The sequence below is a fragment of the Cyphellophora europaea genome (assembly GCF_000365145.1).
Source record: "Cyphellophora europaea CBS 101466 unplaced genomic scaffold supercont1.2, whole genome shotgun sequence".
Lineage (NCBI taxonomy): Eukaryota > Fungi > Ascomycota > Eurotiomycetes > Chaetothyriales > Cyphellophoraceae > Cyphellophora > Cyphellophora europaea.
In genome coordinates, this window is record NW_008481808.1 from 410,368 (window position 1) to 430,900 (window position 20,533).

A 20,533-nucleotide genomic window follows, 5' to 3' on the forward strand; every position below is an offset into this window, starting at 1 on the left:
AATGTGCCGGGAAGATCTGGTATCGAGCTTCATGCATTTGCTGAATACTCTCTGCCTTGATTTCACAACTTCGGCTACATGATATCCAGAAGTTGGGTATCGTCCACGGATGGGCCGAGGCAACTGGAGCACGGGAGGGGTCGTACCCCAGACGCCCAGAATTACACAGCACAGATTCGCGACTTAGGTTTCGGAGAGACAGAACACTTCTCAAGTGGTTATGATAGCAATAAACCGTCGAGGACTGATGAAGCCTGCATCGGCAGCATGGAGGCCCGCAGCAGGTTGTTGCTACTTACAAGGTCTATGTAGGTGGTCGCTATGCCACGCCGTACTCAGGCAGTGATTGTAACACGGCGGGTAGGCAGCCATGGTCAGAGTGTCGCAGGGAACCCGACACAAAGCGTCTTTGTGCAGATGGGGAATCAGGCCGATTAGGCCACTAGACCCTTCACCTGCTTGTGATCTTTGACCTTGATGTTGCGCCAACAACATACAGCAATGCAAGCTCCAGCCAGACCACCTAGACTAGTGATAAGCATCAACCGCTGCGAATGTCCATATGCTCGAATGATACCATCTCTTTCCGGGCTTCCTAATGGATAAGCTAATTGTTCCGTCAGCTTCCCATAGATTGTGATGACATCAGATCCCTCCGGGAGCTCCCTTGCGAGAGCTTGCGGGAAACTACCTGTCCAGATAGCGGATGAGACAGTCTGTCCAATTGCGCTACCGATGCTGCAGAAGAGATTGAGGCAGGCTAGAGTGACAGCGACATGTTGATGACCACCCGGTGCCATCATGGCGATCTCGCCAGTGAGGACAACGGCGCCGGAGGAGAAGGATAGGAAGATCTGCGTCATGGCGATAAGCCCGATGTTGGTGCCTGGCGTCCGGAATGGAATCAGCAAGCCGGTTCCAAGCATCATCAATGGTATGCCAAAGCTGAGGGCAATCCATTTGAACCGTCCAGAGAACTTGATCATGGCGCCCACGGCAACACCGAAGAAGCACTGGCCCACGCGGCGGATGGATGTGAGGTAGCTGGCTTCGGTGACGCTAAGTCCCCAAACCACTTGCAGCATAGAGCCGAAGTAGCTGCCCCAGATGGAGTGATTGAAGAACACAAACACGAACATGATTCCTCCTGCAATGACGGTGCGATCGAGGAGCAGATTGAAGGGGATGAAGGTCTTGATAGCGAAGTAACGTTCATAAAGGACGAAGCCGATGATGAGAAGACCTCCGAAGATGATCATGCAAATAATCATAGGCGACTTCCATTCGTCTGCCTGGTACGACCACAAGCTGAAAGGGAGTAGGAAAAGTGCAAGGCCTGCCGCAAGAATGAGTACACCCAGCAAGTCGACCTCGATAGCATAGTTCTTGATGCTGGTGGCGTTAACGCGGATGTACTGAGCTTCGATAAGGCCAGCACGTTGGGCCTTGCGTTGATTCCAGTAGAGGAGACCAGCGAGCGGGAGAACAACGATGGGGAGGACTATTGTGAAGATACCAAAAGCCCATCTCCATCCTATCGTGTTCAGAGTCGATTGAGCCAAGGGACCACCGGCCCAGGTGGTGAAAATGTAGGGTGTGGTTGCGAAAGCAAGCATTAGAGCTCGGTTTTTGAGGTGCGATGTATCCGATATGAAGACCGTCATGGAGTATGAGACTCCGGTCTGTCCAACAGAAGCAAAGACTTGAGCTGCAGCATACATCTCGACACTGTCCGTTGCAGCCATCATGATGTATCCAATGTCCCAGATGAGCATAGAAAGCGCAATGCCCTGAGGGCGGCCCCAAGTATCTAAGATCTTTGCAAGAGGTATCTGGGACAAGCCGCTGACAATACTAGACACAATTCCGGTCGCAGCGGTGAGGGAGTGCAGACTGAAAGCACTGGTGACATAGGGATTCATCGCGCGTACAACGGGCTCCTGGATCGAAATAACGCAGTAGATAAGCCAGATGCTGTTGAGCGTCAGTTGGTGGTGCTTCGACGACGGGTGAGAATGTATACTTCGCGTAGGCAGTCCAAAGGTGAGTCTTTGTCCAAACACTCGTGGCTGCCTCAACGGCACGGACACCAGCCTGAGCATCCTTCTCAAGCTCTTCTTCGCTGCTGCCGCGATCACTTCCGTCGGAAGTGTCTAGATTAACGGTCTTCTCGTTGAAGGCCTTGGGCTGTGAGTAAGCTTCAGGGTCAGCTGAGCGGGCGGTCTGAAGGCCTTCTAGGGCACGTTCAGCTGCCATTGTGTAGAGATGTGGCTACAGTATCAAGTATCTGAGGCGTCTAGTTATTGACGGGAGATTAGATTAGATCGGATCAGAGCCAAAGATGACTTTATATGGGACAATCAGTTCCTAGGGTCAGGGCCGGCGACATGTCTACGCGAGCAGACTTTTCATCGATGCCCACGTTCGCTACTCGCGCCGTAGTCATGCGACATCGGGTGTGTTCCTACCTGTTGTCGTTCGTGGGGTGAGTAGTATTGTGGAGTGATAAACGTGCAACAAGACCAGAAAATGCGGACCAGGGCCGGCATACAAGCGAGCGCGGACGCCCGAGTCCCACAGCCAACTGTTGCTGCCGACCCAGCCGATTATTCAAAGCGATCATATCGAATGCAGAGGGGAGCTTCAGAGCTGCAGTCGTCCTGCCGGAGCTCCTCCTGGTTGAGCGGGAAGTCTAGAAACCATGAAAGCTTGTCAACGGATCTACTGTTGGCGATCGTATGCCTGATGAAGGAACATAGCGCAATGACTGCGGCATAGGAGGGAGGAGGGAGGTTGACGCCAAGGTGCCCGCGTTCTTGACGGATTGTGAAGCTAGCCTTGATAGGCATGCGGCGCAGAAATTTCATCTGATAAAATAAGATGCCAACTCGCAGAGTAACATCCCCTGCTCCTCGCGATTAAATTGCGGGTGGGGGTCTGCACCAGAAATCACTCGATTAAGTGCCGTGTGAGCCGAACGTGCCGGTCATAGGATAAGCCAACTATTGCAGGAGAGAGACTTTGTCCCGGGTTGGTCCGTATATCAGCACACAGGTTCGCCGATCCAGGCGGCTTGTACAGCATATCATTCACGAAGCGCTTAACTTGATTTCCCTTGACTTGATATCGATAGGCCGGATCTAGATGAAGGGTCTCAGAAGACTTTGCGAGAGCCGCCATACGAGTTGCTTGACTTTCTCCAACACATTACCAGCTGCGACAGCCTTCTTCTGCTCATACTCGCTGGATCTGATATTCCCATTCACATGCTGATTGAAGTTGTTCGGGGCATACCAGTTGCAGGGAATATTGCTGGTCGAGTTCTGGTTCACAATGTTGGCACACTGGAACACCTCGAATGGCAGATCCGTATTAGTCAAGGGTAGTCCGAGAGTCTCGTTGACAGATTTGAGGTCCACATCCTTGAAATACAGCCCTGGACACGGGTGTGTTTTGACGCAGTGGATCGAAGCAGCAATATTGAACCTCGATGTGCCCTTGAAATTCTCCCATGTGATGTTCGCGACCTGCATTTTGGAGCTGTCGCACTTCCCGCTACCTTCCGTGTAAATACACTGAGAAATCTGGATTGGTAGAGGGACGTCGGTAAGCTCGAAATTGCGGAAAGTGACGTTCTTCACATAACCGCTTCCGCCCCCTCCACCAGCGCCATTGTCCGAGTCGCCCGACGGCTCGCCTTGCCATATCTTGATATAAGCTCCCTCTTCGGTGCCGAAGAGCTTTACGTCCTCAAAGAGGATGTTCTCGACGTAGTCTGGCCACTCGGGGTACTCACCCACAGAGCCAATCGTCATGCCATTGCCATGGTGGCAGGTCGCGTTACGAATGGTAATGTTGGTGCTGTTTCCCTTGACGGCGATGCAGTCGTCACCGTTCGTGACGTCCCAGTTCTCAAAGAGTACGTCTCGCGAATTCCACGTATCCGCTCCATCGGTATTGACGGTGCCCCATTGATCGTTACTCGTAGCAGTAATATAGATGTTTCTTAGCACGACCTGTTCGCTCTCCCATACATGCACAGCCCAAAATTGCGGTTGTATGAAGGATAGACCATCGACGGTCAGGTTTTTGGACCGATAGAATGTCATTGAGATGGGACGGCCGGGCTGATTAGCTCTGTTGCGATTCTGAGTGTACCATGCCTGGCCATTGCCGTTATGAAAACCGCCTTCCTCGGTCGTGAAGGTGACATTCTCACCGCCAAAAAGCCACGCCGCTGAAGCTGTCAGCGAAGTTCGGTAACTCTTGTGTGGTATTGTATGCATAATGAATCCTACGGGTGCTGCGCTGCTTTCGAAGGTCCTCAGCGTGCTGAGAAGGCTGGTGAAGCTTTTCGAATTCGCGTTTTCATATGAGGCTGTACGATCACGAAGGTACGGGGTAGGAACTTACTATGCTGGTTCTGATATATGACCCAGATTGAGTTCTTCAGCCAATAAGGAATATCATCCGAAAATCTTAGCTCGCCTTTGAGGACAACGTCACAATTGACGAGACCTGTTGTGTTGAGCACCTGTTCGATATTGAAAACACCTGGCTCGAAGATGACCCGCCCATCATGTCCACATTCATCAAAAGCCTGCTTGATGAAAGGTGAATCGTCTTGGGCATGTCCTTCCTCATTGAACGGCTGAGGCACAATGTGGCAGTCACTACCGGTTTTGACAAAGGAAGCAACTGCAAGGCACGGCAGAAGTGCGAGGCCGAGCAACGCCCTCACGATCATGACGAAGGAGCACGATCCAAGGCACCAGTGTCTCTGCAAGCGCGAGTGGCAGTCTTGAGATCCTGATACAGATTCACAGAGGACGAAGTTGAACTCGAAAGCTCGAAGCTTTGCTGCAGATCATGGGACAACGGCGCCCCACGGGGGCCTCAGCCCGCTCCCTGAAACCGCGGCCGTGAGGGGTCGACTTGGCAATTCAAGCGAAAATACGCACAGTTCGAGACGCATCATTCAAAGAACTGGAAGCTGAAACGTGTCCACGCAACCTCGAACTATGGTACCATACAGCTCCTCTGAAAGGATGGCTCGATTGTAGCCACGAAAGAAGACTCTGGAGATCGGTCCGACCTCCTGCCATGCCTTTCCAGGAGTAGTGCCCCAGCGAGCTCGCTTGCAGCTTACCACTGCTTGTGCAACGTCTTCTGCCTGTCTGAGATGCTCCAGTAGCAAGTACTCAATTCAATATTCTATCGAGACACAGCAACACATCTAGCGCACAGATGAATCTCTACCTGTGGCACTGTAATGCGCAGCATCCGTTGTTCGATGACAACTGCCGATGTACCGATAGAAATGCCCCACCGCCTCTGACGACTGTTCCAATGGCGCCATCGTATGTAGTGGTGTTTTGTAACCTCTGTTGACTGAACACTGCATCGTTCAATGCTTACTACTAATTTGGGGGAAATAAATTGTGCATAATTCATCCCTCTGCGCCCAGTGAGAGTCTAATCAAGGATTTCGGCCATATCCATTTGTAAGCCCGTACCTCGGATACTGTGCTAGTGTACATTCATCCCCCTTCTGTCTGGCGCCGGCTCATCGTAACAGCATACGATCTATATCTGTTCAATCTCCAGATCGTCTCTCTCTACGCCTGTGCTATAGTTGCCTAACCGCAACCCGAGCCACCACCTCACCAGATCCATCACCATGTCAAAATCTTTGGAGAACCAGCGCCTGCTCAGCCCCATCGCCGTGGGTCACTCCCACCTCGCCCACCGCATCGCTCTCGCACCTCTGACTCGCTTCCGCGCCACCGACCAGCATGTTCACACCTCGATCGCCACCGACTACTATTCTCAACGAGGATCCACGCCCGGCACACTACTGATTACCGAAGCTACTTTCGTCAGCCCCCGTGCCGGCGGCATGGACAACGTCCCTGGCATTTGGAACACTGAACAAATTGCTGCCTGGCGTTCAGTCACTGACGCCGTTCACGCCAAGGGCAGCTTCATCTATTGCCAACTTTGGGCACTGGGCCGACGAGCGGAGCAAGCAATTCTGACCCGCGAAGAGGGCGGGCCATATCCCGTTGTCAGCGCCAGCGCTATTCCCCTCAAGCCCACAGGCGAAGGTGGCGTAGTCCCCCATCCACTCACCGAGCAAGAAGTGCAAGACTTCATCGCCGACTACGTGCAAGCCGCTCGTAACGCCATTGCTGCTGGGTTCGACGGCGTCGAGATTCACGGCGCCAACGGCTACCTCATCGACCAGTTTCTCTCCGAACACAACAACCGCCGTAACGACGCATACGGCGGCAGCATCGAGAAACGCTCACGATTTGGCCTCGATGTCACCAAAGCCGTTATCGCTGCCGTGGGTGACAGCCAGAAAGTGGCCATCCGCCTCTCCCCCTGGATGGACCACGGTGACGACGACACCATCATGAGCAACCGCGTCCCCCAATTCCAACACATCATCTCCGAGCTCCGTACCCTTGGTCTGGCATACCTGCACCTCGTCGAGACCCGCATTAGCGGCGACGTTAGCAGCGCCGTCTACGACCCCTTGACCTCGCGCAACGATCCCCTCATTGAGACTTGGGGTTCGCAACAACCTATCATTCTGGCCGGCGGCTTTACGGTTGAGAGCGCAACGAGGATGCTGGAACGGTACCCGGACTACGAGATGCTGATCGCTTTCGGCCGATACTTCATCAGCACGCCGGACCTACCATTCCGCGTGCAGCGAGGCTTGGAATTTACCCCGTACAACCGATCGACGTTTTACAAAAAGCAGAGCCCGATAGGTTACACGGACTATCCATTCAGCCCCGAATGGAATGCTGCGAGGGCGCTCAAAGCTAAGGCGTGAGCAATTGATGTGAGGTTCCTTGTGACCTGTGAATGTTTGAAAAGCCACCGTCGTCGCGTCTAGACTTTTACAGAGATAGAAAGCGTATGAGCATTGCCGCTGCGATATTATGTCTTACATGCGGAGGATCCTCACACGTCCTCCTTCCGGTCAGCTGCGAGAGTGGTTTGGCCCGTGTGGTTCGGCTAGGTGGAGCACCGCGGCCAGAGTCGCAGTGTTGTCTGACTCGAATACTGGGAACTTGTCCGCATGCGTGGACACCTTCTCCTGTGAGGCTTCCCTTCCCGGTACAAAGCCATATCTACGGCAGGCACATTCTTATCCACCGCTCTGCCCAACCCAACCAGGCGAAATACTTCTGAAGGCCGCCGTGAACACATCGGGCTAGGCTTCAACTTAATGGCCGAGATTTCCCTTTCGGGAATAGAATTCGAAGCACCCAACGCCACTTCCCAGTCACGAAGAATAGTGAATGGCGTCAACCACGGCTAATGGCTCATCAGATGCTGTACTACCAAGCGAGCGTCCAGCAGAACTAATCCATAATATGATGCTCTCACCGCCGTGCGCGCGCGGTCATTGGCCGGGGACAGATGGCCTTTTGTAAGCTTCGCAATCCTCGAAGCACTCCGAGAATATCTCACCACTCAAGTGCAGCAGATCCCGAGAGACTCGGCTATGGCCCACATGCCCTTTATGATCTATTTGCGGTGAAGAATCGAAGTACGCGTAGTACACTGATAAGGAGGGTGGCAGAATTCAGTCTTTCCTGAGAATGATATAAAGTGGAACGTCTTCCTCTTTTTCCTGAGATCTATGCTTACCAACTCATCGTCTCCCGACGCTCTTCTTCAACAGTCTTTTTTGACCACCTGCCAGTCTCTAAAGGGGCAGGGAGAAATCTCGTCACCTCTCCATACCGCCACAACTTCATTGTGGCAACCAAGCACCATACTCCCCTCCCAACTACAGCAACACCACCAGCATGCTCTACACACTCCCGATCTCCCTCCTGCTCTTCTTCACCCACACGGCCCTAAGCGCCATCCACACCGTCCAAGCCGGCCCCAGCTTCACAGACCTCAAATTCACGCCCAACACCCTCACCAACGTCGCCGCCGGCGACGTCATCGCCGTCAAATTCGGCGCCGGCCACAACATCGCACAATCCACCTTCTCCGAGCCCTGTGTGCCCATCTCCGGCGACGGCGGCGGTGTCTACTCCGGCCCCTCCCCCAAGGATGGCCAAACATTCTCTTTCCGCGTCAACTCGACTGATTCCGCCTTCTTTTACTGCGCCATTCCAGGTCATTGCGAGGCCGGCATGGCCTTGGCCGTTAACCCCAGGTGCGTTCTCCCCACCCTTTTGCAGGCTTTGATATGTCTGCCTCCTGGGCTTCTGCTATTTGCTGACTGGAGGTGACGTACAGCGGCTCTGACACTCTCGATGCGTACACTTCCGCTGCATCCAAGGCCACTGGATCCGCGCCCTCGGGCAACGGGCCTATTGGCGGCACTTTTGGTGCCCTCAGCGAGAGTAGCAGCAGCAGCTCGGCCTCGGGATCCGGTCCTACGTCTTCCAGTTCACCTTCCTCCGCTTCTACGTCCGCTTCCGCTTCCGCTTCAGGATCCCCCTCCCCCTCCGCAAACGGCAGCTCCATCGCCGCAAGCATGCAGATCAGCCTGGTGTTTATCGTGGGAATCGTTGCCGGAACCGCGGCATTCGCGCTTTGAGAGACCCCCACCCCCCTGATTTTGATGTGTGAAGGCAATTCGTGAAAGATCAGTCTGCGGCGATGCAGGGATGGCGGATGCCGAGGAAAGGAAACGTGTGCCACACACAGTAGGGGAGGAGCCGCGTCGCCCTTGCTTCGCACATTATTATAGACAGCGACGAAATGTCTCAAAAATACTCTCAGCAAGGCGAAGCTCTCCCGTCCCGGGCGGGGGGCACGCTAGCCTGGCCCATAAATAGCTATGTTAGGCATCTATGATCAGCAAGGATGATGACGATGGCATAGAACAAGCCTATGCATGATGAGCTGCCAGATTCAGTTTCCGTTGAGCTACTACTGCTGCTGCTGTCAGCGAAGCCGCACAGAACACAGGAGTGCTGTCAAAAGGACCGTGTGTTACCGTGCAACGAATCAGGGGTGGTGTTTGCCTGATGCCGAGAGGACTTTTGCCTTACAAAGCCCCCCCCCCCCGAAAGGGTGGGTTACTAAATGCTTACCTGTATCCTTCAGGTGGCTGCTTTTTGCTGGCCATAGCCCCCTTCCCTCGCATCTGAGACCATGCGCATCAGTATGCGGCGGGAGCATGCAGTCTGATAATGTTGGTGAAGGAAAAGATGGGTAGGTAGGTCGCTGCAGACAGAAGTTACAGGACGGTCCTGACTGCTGCTATGTATGGCATTGAACTCAACCCCTGAAGGATCAGGCCGCCGTTTTCAAAAAATTTCCGACCTGGTGCGGGGGATTGTGATGATATCCCGAGCTGCTTCCTATCATGCCGATCTCGACACATGCTCCAGCCTCTCCTTCCCAACTTGTTAACACGTGCTTAACAATCACTGCCCGCTCCAACTCGTGATCTCCCAGCCTCGCGAGCATATCCAGTTTCATATACAGTACAGGCCACCCCAGCTCTCACTCCCCAATTCTTCGTCTGATATCATGTGTCCTCAGACCACCACGGACCCCCTCTTCTCCATCTCCTCATAGCCCTGCACCTGCTCGCCACCGACGCTTCGTCCCGCATCGTCCGCAAACACGTCGATCTGGTAGCTGTTGAACTTCCTCGCCGGGACGCCGCGCTCAAACAGGAGATCCAGTTCTGCGAACGTGCGGCCCCGAGGCTCTGGCACGCGGAAGTACGTGTAGATGATGCAGAGGAAGCAGATCCCGCCCCAGAAGAAGCCGGCGTAGTTGCCCCTGAGAGACATGTTAGATCAATTTGGACACTTCCAGAGGGAATGATGCTAAGGGACAGAGGCGGATTATCTTACCAGTTCCACTCGCCGGGGTTCAGCATGTACGGGGTGAGGATGTTGCAGATGATGGCAACGATGTTGTACCTGTCCATAAAGTCAGTGTCCCGTTTTATGCTGTTTTGACGCAAGCCAAAAGCTGCCTCACAATACTCACATGATCCGTCCGAGAGCTACTGTTTTGATCTGCAGCCTCCTCGTACTCAACTCCGCGACCAGACTGTAGCAGACCGTCCCCACGGTCAGTTGGTAGCATAACGCCCACACCAACATGATACTCCCCGTCGCCAGACTGGCCGCGTGGCGATCGCTAGCCAGGCCGAGGAATCCCATGATCAATAACATCGTGCACAGTCCACAGAGGCCATACAGATACAGAGTACGTCTGCCGACCCCCAAACTCATGAGGAACCACGCCCCGAACACGCCTCCCATGTTGATCCCGTACTGCCCCAACGTAAAACTGATCGCATCTTCCGGATCGAGTCCGGCCTGCTCCAAGAAGTACGTGCTGTAGCCCGAGAATGAATTACCGGAGAGATTCTGGATCGCCCAGACCATGCACACGATCTCGGTGCGGCGCAGATCCACCCCTCTAAAGCAGTCGAAGTAGCTGGCGCCAGCGGTGATCTTCTCCTCGAGCGCGGTGGTGTGCACCATCATGGCGACCGTCTCGTCAGCGTCAAATTCTGTTTCCTTGTTGAGCGAAGTGAGACGCAAGAGCGCGTGCTTGGCATCTTCGAGGCGGTTTTTGCGCACGAGCCACCAGGGCGACTCGGGCGCAAGAAAGACGCCGATGGCAAGAGGAAGAGGCCACATCCCTGAGAGAGGGTCAGTCCGGGCACTGAGAGTGATGGCTCGAATCGATCGACTCACATTGCAGAGAATAGGGGATGCGGTAAGCCCATTCGTCGGTGCGATTGATCATCGACTTGACCACGCCTACTCCGATCACTTGACCGAGGCCCCAGCAGAAGTTCTGTGGTATGTTAGTCTCTGCTATGGGTAGTTGGCCGGAGTCGCCGGATAAGCACTCACCACCCATGTTGTCAGATACCCTCTCAAGGCCACTGGGCACACCTCGGATGCATACGTGATGGTCAAAGTCTGGAAAACCCCCCATGGTACACCACAGAGGATCTCACCAACCTGGAGGACTTCGACGCTCTGCGCGGTGAAAAATATGGCGATAAAACCAGTGAGCAGGGTCAAACACCCGATGACGGTGTAGCGGTAGCCGAATCTCTCGCTAACGTAGCCATTGATCATCAGGCCAATCTGTGCGTCCATCAGTGAGTCTTGCTCGAAACCTCGGAGCTCTGGCAGCCTACAATCTCTCCCACAACAGCTCCATTGCTCAACCCTGCTTGCCAGGGCGCCGGAATTTGATAGTCACCATCAGGCAGTTGCTCGCCGTACTTTTCGCGGAACTGCGGCATCGCATCTATGATACCATCAGTCGATCACACTTTTGGTCTACACCACAAGAGCCTCACAGAAAGTCCCCAGCAGACAAAGATCAAAGCCCTCCATGGCAATGCAAAGTGAGATGAGCATGGACCAGCCCACGGCCTTTGGATACAGCCTGAGGCCCTGGAACAGGCTCATTTTGTGCTCCTTCTCCGTCGCGGCTTTGGCGTTGCGGATGAGTATGCTACCACGGCTGTGCGCGGCCATCCCTGCAGACGGCTCGTTGTCAGAGAGATTGTCGACATCGTTGCGCTCTCGAATGGTCTTTTCGGTGGCCATGGTGACGGCGCCACTGGAAGTCCTTGATTCGCCGTGTGAGAATGGCGTCGAAAGCGGCTCGTGGATCGTGGTTGACAGCAGAAGCCGGGGAAAGGGTCACGAGCGAAAGAGCTGCCAATCTCGAATTAAATATTGCGCCGGGTATTGGAGTTCTCCTACTGGATTGGGCTGCTAGTGCGGTGGAGCTGGAGGGATTGGAGGCTCAAGGTTTGCATAGACTGAGAAAGTCGGCGGAGGCAAGGTGGACCGTTATGCCCGCCGTGTTCCAGAACGTTAGCCAGGAAGAAGCGCTGCTGTCGACCGGACCTGCAAGGGCGACTTCACACCTCGACCAAATGTGAACGATCGCGCACGAACAAGTCTCGATAGACGGCGGCACCGCTGCAAACCGAGGGTCTGCTGGAAAAGAGTGCAAAGGGCGGCAGCGGCAACAAATGCGGGACCCAGCGCCGAACTCGACCTTCCCCAGAACGAGCCTCCACATAGCCATCCCCAGGGAACAGTCTATCCCAGCGCACAAAGCGCAACCTTTTGGTGCATTCCAACTGGCCATTTACCAGCGGGCCGGTGATCAGAGGCCGATTCTGAGGGGCTCGTGACCAATCGTGTGAACGTTGTGCAGACGCTGGATGCTACCCTGCCCTTGCCGGGATCGGGACCGGCTGCTCGTGGCTTTTTTCCCTCCAGAGTCGCGACGGGCAAGTACAACATTGAGGTCGATTCAGATCCATAATGGTGCTGGTCTTGTCGTCCGGCGCTGCTCAGACAAGCAATAAACGCAAGCAAAAGGCGGGGATACATCGTGCCTTGGGGGCCGTGTGTTCAGGCCAATAGGCCGTGGGGAAGAGCCCTGGGCCCTACGTTCCAAGACCGTGTCAAGACTGCTTGGAATGCTTCGGTGTTCCATGAGAAACTTTGAGATTATCTGGTTCCAGAATTTTAGAACTACGAAGGAGACGGCAGCCGATGCCGAGATGCCTGCAGTAACCGGAAGCTGTTAGGGCAGTTGCACACAGCTAGGTGCTTGAAGAGCAGGAGCAAGAGCGGATGCGTTGACGCCGCCACACATTATAGATTCTGTAGCCCAATCCAGTAATGCCATCGCCATGCTCGAGCGAGCGCCATATCTCTATGCTATACAGTGATGGTACACTCACGCGGCGCTCCGGCCCGTCACTTCGGTGAAACCCTTTGGGTCATTCAGCGCCCCCAAGTCACCATCGCCCCAGAAGCCCCGCTGGTCCGATTGCCAGGAGTCTTTCCGAGTCCTCTCCCGCCTTTCTTTCCTAACCTCCTTCTCACTCATGCCAGTATGAACCATTGTCCGTCTGATGCCGTCTTCCCTTCGCTCGCGCTCGCGCTCTTGCTTCTGTCGTCTGGAGAGCGGTCGTGTTGCCGGCCCCTTGCCCTGCTGCAGCCCCAGCTTTCCCGGATGGGGTGCCGTTCCTTTTCCAGCCCGCAACTTGTTCGCATACTTCTTGACTTTAGCATCAAGGGGGGTTCTCGTCAAGAAGAGGTCTTCTTCCAATCGACCCTCTTCAGCCTCCTCGGTCTGCTCGTCTTGCTCTGCATCTGCACCTTGAGCTCTGGGGTTGTAACCTTCAAACACTTTAGGCCCACTAATGCCCATTCGGATAGACAGCTTTCCATAGTAAGCTGCGATTTGAGCTTTGGCCATCTTTACCGCAGTCAGTGTGCTCTTCTCGAGCGGGCCCATGCCCTCTTCCTCGAGGCGGAAGTTGACGGCAAGAACCCGATCGCAGGCTGAGACAAGAGTCTTCAGCAATGTCAACAGGTCCTCAGCCTTCTCTCCTGTAGATGCTGGTGTTCTGAATTTTCTCCGCGCAGTCGCATTCATCCTCGCTAGTCTCGCATTCTGTTCCATCTCCTCTTGAACCATGGCTAACATTCTCTTGATGTTCGAAAGATCCGGACCTAATCGCCTCAGAGCTCGCATAGTGTTGTTCTTGCTGGGATCTCGCTCATAGTCCAGGTCACCGCTAGGCAGCTTTTTCAGAGGCAATTTCGAGTTGACGCCCCTGGTCGTGTACATAGCCAATTCAAGGTACATCGTCAGAATCTTCGGGTCCAGCTCCAGCATCTCCAGCTCGCGAACCGACTTACGCGCCCGCCGCACCCCTTGCTCATCTTTCTCTTCCTCTTCCTCCATCTCAGCTTTCTCCTCTTTCCTGATCTGCGCTTCGCTCGCCTTCTGCTGCATGACATCCAGCATCCGAGTGGCATTGTCAAAGACGTTGGGGTTGTTCTTGTCGCGCACGCAGGTGCTCATGCCGATGACGAACGCACCTCTTTGCCTCGCGATTTGGGCAGCTTCGCGTTCAAGGATCTCGACTGCCGCACGACTTGAGCGGGAAAGCCGGAGTAATCGCATGTACCCTATGATGTTTGTTGTGTCAGGCATGACCCTATAGCGGCCAGTCTTTGAAGTGAGAATATCCCAACACGCCTGTCCAAGATACGCTCGTCTGAGCCGAGTCGCAGATTCAAGCAGCATTGAGAGCGTGTTGCAGCCGGGCATTGTGTAGCTGGCTTGCCTTGAGGAGACATTCATACCCTGGGCCGCTGCTGTTCGGTCGACCTGAGTGCGCGCGAAAACATCAAGCCCAGTTCTCGAGTACGGGCCCGGCTCTTGTTCCACGACCTCGCCGTCAGCCTGGTCCTGTTGTTGTTGTTGCTGCTGCTGCTGCTGCTGCTGCTCATCGCCCACTTGGTCCTCTGCGTTTGCCGCTTCGTCACCTGCAGCCATCTCCTGTCTTGCGCGTGCGATAGTCTTCTCACCCACCGTAACACCCAACGTCTGGGCAACCAACGAGAACACATCCAAGACATCATTTCGTCTGTTACTCATCATCAACAGCCTCCCCATACTGGTCACCAACTTCTCATCCACCTCCAGATCCGCGTTCCGCCACTTGACGATAACATCTCTCCATAAACTCCTTGCATCTCTCATTGCATCATCAATGGCAACTTGGCGTTGCTGACTTGACATGCCCCCATCCTCTGCTCCGGCCTCAGCCAACTTCTGCAGCAAATCGTGCTGCATCGCATTGAGGATCGTCGTGTACGTCCAGTGATCCGCACTCCCCGGGCCCTTCTCGGGCAGCGTGCCTGCCACCCTCCATATCGAATCCAGATCCTTGGCCTTTGCGCATACCATCATGATGGCATTTGTGTGAATCGTGTTGGCTTTGATGGCACTAGTCGGCTTGAACATCGCATTGTAGACCTGCATTGCACTCTTGACCGCGCTCGTCGCATCACCCTTGTGAACGTTATTCGCCAGCCCGCGCAACAGAATAGTATGTGTATGGGCATCCGGCGAATGGCCTCTTTTCTTCATGTCCTGATACAGCGCCACAGCTGCCTTGGGATGCCCCTGGGCCATGCAAAAGTCCATGAGATGATTCCAGCTCACCACATTGCTGACTGCACCGCGAGGCCGCCCCATCTTGAGAGCATGACGATCACTCGCCAGTACGAGTGCATGCGCTTTGGCGTACTTGTCATCGCGCAGGTTTTGCATCACCGTATTGGCGAGTTTGAGAGGATCGACTAGGTACTCGGCTTCCTTTGCGGCTTGTATTTCCATTTTGGAGCGACCTTGTGTCGTAAGGAGATGTTTTCGGTTGTTATCGCGGGCCTTGTCACTGGAAGAGGGGCCTTTGGTGGCATTCCGCCTTTTACCATGACGGACAACATCCTCGATGCTTTCGCTGCGGCCAAGACTGCGCAGAGCGTCCCGCCGATGGTGACCTCGCGAGAGTGCCCGTAAAGTAGCAGCGGTACGAATAGAGGGATCGTATGGGCGGCGGAGGGAGCGCGGTGGTCGAGAGACCGAATTATCGGAGAGAAATAAGCCTGTTTTGGCGCCTGTAGAGGGTAAGTCTGCAGCCAGTGACGAGACAAAGCGGCGCAGACATGCTGAACAGCCGAACATGAAGGATGAAATTCAAGGAGCGACTATGGTGTTGAATGCGAATCCATGTGCCTACTCGCAACTTTTTGGGTAATGCTAGAAAGGACGTCCTGAAACGACAGGTTAGCCGACCGAAACTCCACTGTCGCGTGTCCAATGATGTTGGTCCCGGATCTCTCGGGAGACACCAACACGCTGCACTGCTAGAAACTGGGAAAGGCCAACGTCGCCTCGCCTCCTTGCCTTGTTGCGTCGTCCGGTAGCTCAGCTTTCACCTGGAACGAAGTAGTAAATACTGCTTCGAGCAGCCTCTTGAAGTTGTCTGACTCTATAAGCATAATTGGCCTCAAGCAACGCTCTTTCCCCTGCTGTCACCATCCAGACGAAGATGTCGTTCTTCCAGTCCTCCAGTCTCTTCCTCACTAGTTCGGTTCTAGATCGTCTCGAGCCCGAATTCAACGCGCAGTCCTTCTAGCGTTCTCATCCCCGTTAGCCGATGCTCAAGTCTCACACTCTACTAATAACTCTATTTCACAAGGACAGGCATCGGTGTGCTTGCCTCGATAAACCTCCCGTTCCTAGCGTACTCCAGCACAGATAGTTCAGGCCTTAGGTCTTGATCCTTGATATTCAGATCTCACATCCAAGCTACTGCACGTCATTGCGTAGCGGGACTCGTGGCAACGTACAGTGTTAGCGTAATGCGTGCTTGCAAGGTGGAGGACTGGTGGAGTTACCGGGCAGAGCCTCCTGAGCAATGCATATTCGGGTGTGAGGGTGTTGGCTTGGGCTTGGGCTGACAAGAAACTTGCGGTTCTAGTCGATCCTGAACGACTTTACTCCCGATGGTGCGTAAGATCGTTGGCAATTTGTGGCTGGCCGTTGCCACGAGTAGGGATCTCTTTGGGCCGAGCACCTGCCATGTTAGGACAGTGCGGCTCTGAGGCCCGTCCTCGCCCAGCCAGCCACATCCGCAACATCTCCTTGCGCACACCGTTTTGGTCACTAATGCCGAGTTGGATGCTGTGCAACGTCAAATCGGCAGTGTAGCCAAGCGCTGCAGGGTTGCCGAGAGCAAGATCGTGGTCGAAATCCTGTATTGATACCATGCTTGACGGTGGCTGCCATCGCAACAGTCTTGTGCCATCCGACCCAACGTAGCGGACGTATGGCGCGCAGCACAACCCACAGCGAACATCCATGCGATAGGTTCACACTTCATAGGATCCAACAGAAACGCCCATGCACAAGGCTGGGTTCCACCATCTGCTCATGTCTCGCCGTGGCCGCGCATCGACCTCTGCTCGCACACAGTAGTCATGGTCACACAACTTCAGCCCGCTAACCATCCCAAACCATCGTCACCAGCATTAGGAGGACCACGAACTCGGGCCTCCAGCACATACAGCATGCATCAGCTCCCCACCAGCCATACAAACCCTGGACTCTGAACCCGATTCGCGAACACTCTAGCGCACCGTCCGCTGCATTTTACACCGGACGGGCTGGAATGCTAGAGTGGCCCAGGCGTTCGTATCACAAGCACCAAAAAACTACCTAGGAACACTGCACTAGCCCGACGCCTCTTTGACCCCGCCTACCACTAAGGTGTACACTAACTAGCGGTCCGCGTCTTTTCCCGCCTCCTAGGTAGACTATCCGGAGACTCTTGCCGAACTAACCGTAGTTCATACAGTAGCTTGGTGTAACCACCACCTTCCCTCATCAAGGTTAGAAAGGAATCGAAATTCTTCCCGTCTACCGCAGACTTGCCACTAACGCACGGCGGGCCGCGCTTTGGGGTGTGGCAACAAGTTCGTGTTTATGGGCCAGGTCTACCGTCTTAGTAGGCCTGTTGAGTGGTGTGCACCTTACCGACGTGCTGGGATTTGGGCGAGCCCAAATTCCCAGAGGTCTGGTAGTCTACACGGCACGCTACTGCGAGATGCCGCCTCGTCGTATCCATGAGTGGCGGGCGTCATTAGTAGAATTAATGCGTAGAACATATTCTCGAGTGGCACTGATTGGAGTTGGTAGTAATTTGTACATATTGGGTGACTTGTTTTGGAGACGATCGTAATTGCGAGGCCTGGGAAAGTGTCGCAGGCAAGTACGCGCCGTATTGTGTTGGCCGAGTCACCAGCGTACAAAAAACGACTGATGACAGTTGCCTTGTGTTCATAGTGTCTCGCAAGCCCATCCGTCGCCATCTAGAAGAAAACAAACTGGTCGAACGCCCCACCGTCGCTGTGTTCTTGAATCATGCATTCTGAGAAAGCAGCGAGCTTCGTATGTTGCCACTGTGCAAAGATTCTGATCGTCTGTTCCGGTCGTCACAGTCATCTCCACCCCTCCCGGTACGCAGCAAGCCTGAAAATCGAAAAGAGGTGCAATGTCGCCCAGCTCTGCCATGAAAATTAAATGCATGAGATACGTCGTGTTTGTACGCAGAGTGGCCGCCGGGTGCTTGATTTTCGGAAAAATGCGAAAAAGACAACTCCTGTGCCGATGCGTGGCTGAAAAGGGGATCCGTTTCAAAAGGCCGTATCTCCCATTACTTCCTCCACTCCCACCTAGGGTATCATTCGTGCATGAAAGAAAAATCATCGAACGACCCACTCAAGAGGTCACGCAGCAATCAGTAGTGACCGCCTTGGGTTTCTGATCGAGACACATCAGTCATCCATTTCTGAAGTCATCAAGGTCACTCAGTACTGACGTTGGGAGTACACTGGTTGACCTTGTTGGCCGTAAGGCGAGTTCGGGTAGTTGGCATAGGCTGGCATTTGACCGTTTTGTTGAGGGTAGACCATGCCACCAGGTTGCTGAGGGGCGTACTGGCCTTGGTGTTGAGGTTCGCCACCTTGGTAACCGATCGGAGGAAGCGAAGGACGGCCTCCGTTCTGCTGATAACCAGGTTGAGCTACGTGTTGAGGGTCAGGCTGCTGCCCGTCGACTTGCTGGGCAGATTGTGCGGCGGCACGCGCTCGCTCATCTTCAGCCTTGCGTGCGCTCTCCTCCTCCTTTTTGCGAGCCTTCCACTCCTTGCGGATTTCTTTGAATTCTATAGAACGTTAGTGTGGGTTCATCTCCAAGTAGTAGTTCCGAGAGTATGGTAGCTCGAACAAGCTCATACTAGCGGCCGTGCATACCACACTAGCGTGGTCACACAACTGGAGTAGCGTCTCCCGCTAGCCGTTTGAAGAATTGTTTACCAACGCGACACCAACCGGGGAATTCATACCTTCTGGAGTTCGCTTTGAGCCATGCGATTGCATCGTTACGTGCGCGTTGAGATGATTAAGTGTGCCGTACGCCTTTTCGCACCCATTCCAACCACACTTGTACATGCGCTCAATCTCTTCATAGCGGCGACGCGGGCGCTTGTGTTGCTGAGCTCCGGGAATGGGCACGAACGAGTACACCTGCTGCCAGAGTTAGTAAGTGCGCCGCTGGAAAAATGTCTTGTTGGGTTCTCACCTGGCCGGGTCGCGCACCCGCGCTCGTCGGAGGCGGGCCCTGAACGGGGCCAGGGTGTTGGTATGGCCCAGGCATCCCATGTTGAGGAGGGTAACCGCCCCAGCCTTGATCGTGAGGTGGGCGCGGCGGCATGTTGTAGCCGTGGCCTTGAGGGGGATAGCCTTGGTGCATACCCTGATCTTGAGGGCCATAAGGAGAATAGGGAGGGTAGGTTGGGCTAGCCTGCGAAATCGAAGGATCTATTGGGACATCAGGGTTAGAAGGTATGCCTCGAGAGTTATTTGCTTGGTGATCATCGGTTGAGCCACCTTGCAGGGGTTTTGACGGACTTGTTGACTGCGCCATGGTAACACCAGGATGCTGATGCGCTTGAGGGTACGGTGGGTATCTCAAGTGCTCTGCGGGAAACCCAGAAGATCGCGCGGACTGAGGAGCAATGCCGTAGTCAGACTGCGGAGTAGTAGTGCTCGAGAGGCTGGCGGAGCGAGGGTCTTGCGTCGAGTATGTCGCAGTAGACGCCTGATCTGTTGTGGCGGAACTGTGAGCGCGTGGTCGCGAGGAGGGTTTGTTTTGTTGTTGGTGCAATGCTAACCTGACTGCGCGTACTCAGAGCCTCTGTCCATCAACAATGATCCTGTCGGGTCGTCACCACCTGTTCGACGCGACTGACGACGTCAAAGGTGGAAGGATGCGAAGCGTGACGCAAGGAAAGCAACAGCAAAGGTATGAGTGGTTGCCCGAGACCGCGCCACTGGGTGTGTTTTGGAGGCGGACGAAGATACAAGGTCAAAGCCTCCGCTCGGCAAGTAGACGACGATGCAGTTGAAGCAATGTTTAGATCCAGAGCCGGCGTGGTCTCTAAATTTTAAGAGCAGCCAGAGAGAGGCAGAATTTCAGGATTGGAGAGGCGAGATTTGAAGCTAATGCTGGGTGGACTCGTGGAGAGGCAGCGCTCAAGTGACAACAGGGGGTCGGGTAGGCAGGTCGGAGAACCGAGTGTCGATAGAGGCAGAGTCTGCCCAGAGGAGACCAGATCGACCGCCGTCTGCCGTCGGTGTTGACTCGAGCGGTGGCTTGATAGGCTTTGGGTCTTTGAGACGAGAGTGGACCGCGAAGGTTCCAGGGGCAAATTCAGTCTAGCCGGTGGGGGCTGGAAAGCGCACCTGCAGTGGAGGATCTAGCGAAGGAGTCTTTTCCTACCTTGTGACTAGATCGGCCTCAGGTCGAGCTTTACCCCAAGCTTGAGCAGGATCAAGCCCGTCAAAGCCCAGACAGATTTTCGAGATGGCGCCAACAAGGGGACTAATGTAGGATACCCGGACTCTTGCGCAGGCCTGTCGACTAGGCGGCCTTGTACCTGGTTCTTTGATATCTACAATGCCTCACTGCACGAGCGCGAGTAGCTGCACGGCAACAGCGGGACCAAGGCGCACACGCCGACCACGGACAGCTTGACTCGAGGTTGGCGGAGAGCTTGTTACGAACTGTAGAAGGTGGTACCGTGCTGCAGCGAGATATTTCCTGAATC

At 54.5% G+C, this 20,533-nt stretch overlaps 7 protein-coding genes across 7 annotated transcripts; 2 read left to right on the forward strand and 5 right to left on the reverse strand.

Moving 5' to 3' along the window:
* Positions 1-434: 434 nt before the first annotated feature.
* On the reverse strand, positions 435-2,256 carry HMPREF1541_01633 (uncharacterized protein; the record flags this gene model as incomplete). The annotated part of the gene is made up of 2 exons (XM_008715991.1): positions 435-1,974; positions 2,024-2,256. The coding sequence occupies 2 exons, from the start codon at positions 2,254-2,256 to the stop codon at positions 435-437; spliced, it is 1,773 nt and encodes a 590-aa protein (XP_008714213.1).
* An 884-nt stretch (positions 2,257-3,140) lies between these two features.
* HMPREF1541_01634 (uncharacterized protein) lies at positions 3,141-4,747 on the reverse strand (the record flags this gene model as incomplete). The annotated part of the gene is made up of 2 exons (XM_008715992.1): positions 3,141-4,237; positions 4,414-4,747. The coding sequence occupies 2 exons, from the start codon at positions 4,745-4,747 to the stop codon at positions 3,141-3,143; spliced, it is 1,431 nt and encodes a 476-aa protein (XP_008714214.1).
* A 933-nt stretch (positions 4,748-5,680) lies between these two features.
* On the forward strand, positions 5,681-6,847 carry HMPREF1541_01635 (uncharacterized protein; the record flags this gene model as incomplete). The annotated part of the gene is made up of 1 exon (XM_008715993.1): positions 5,681-6,847. The coding sequence occupies one exon, from the start codon at positions 5,681-5,683 to the stop codon at positions 6,845-6,847; it is 1,167 nt and encodes a 388-aa protein (XP_008714215.1).
* Positions 6,848-7,832: 985 nt separating this feature from the next.
* HMPREF1541_01636 (uncharacterized protein) lies at positions 7,833-8,581 on the forward strand (the record flags this gene model as incomplete). Its single annotated transcript, XM_008715994.1, has 2 exons — positions 7,833-8,194; positions 8,278-8,581. The coding sequence occupies 2 exons, from the start codon at positions 7,833-7,835 to the stop codon at positions 8,579-8,581; spliced, it is 666 nt and encodes a 221-aa protein (XP_008714216.1).
* Positions 8,582-9,530: 949 nt separating this feature from the next.
* Positions 9,531-11,585, reverse strand: HMPREF1541_01637 (uncharacterized protein; the record flags this gene model as incomplete). Its single annotated transcript, XM_008715995.1, has 7 exons — positions 9,531-9,780; positions 9,855-9,923; positions 9,994-10,657; positions 10,713-10,815; positions 10,875-11,114; positions 11,168-11,280; positions 11,333-11,585. The coding sequence occupies 7 exons, from the start codon at positions 11,583-11,585 to the stop codon at positions 9,531-9,533; spliced, it is 1,692 nt and encodes a 563-aa protein (XP_008714217.1).
* Positions 11,586-12,738: 1,153 nt separating this feature from the next.
* On the reverse strand, positions 12,739-15,198 carry HMPREF1541_01638 (uncharacterized protein; the record flags this gene model as incomplete). The annotated part of the gene is made up of 1 exon (XM_008715996.1): positions 12,739-15,198. The coding sequence occupies one exon, from the start codon at positions 15,196-15,198 to the stop codon at positions 12,739-12,741; it is 2,460 nt and encodes an 819-aa protein (XP_008714218.1).
* A 3,035-nt stretch (positions 15,199-18,233) lies between these two features.
* Positions 18,234-19,350, reverse strand: HMPREF1541_01639 (uncharacterized protein; the record flags this gene model as incomplete). Its single annotated transcript, XM_008715997.1, has 3 exons — positions 18,234-18,589; positions 18,770-18,953; positions 19,006-19,350. The coding sequence occupies 3 exons, from the start codon at positions 19,348-19,350 to the stop codon at positions 18,234-18,236; spliced, it is 885 nt and encodes a 294-aa protein (XP_008714219.1).
* Positions 19,351-20,533: the final 1,183 nt, after the last annotated feature.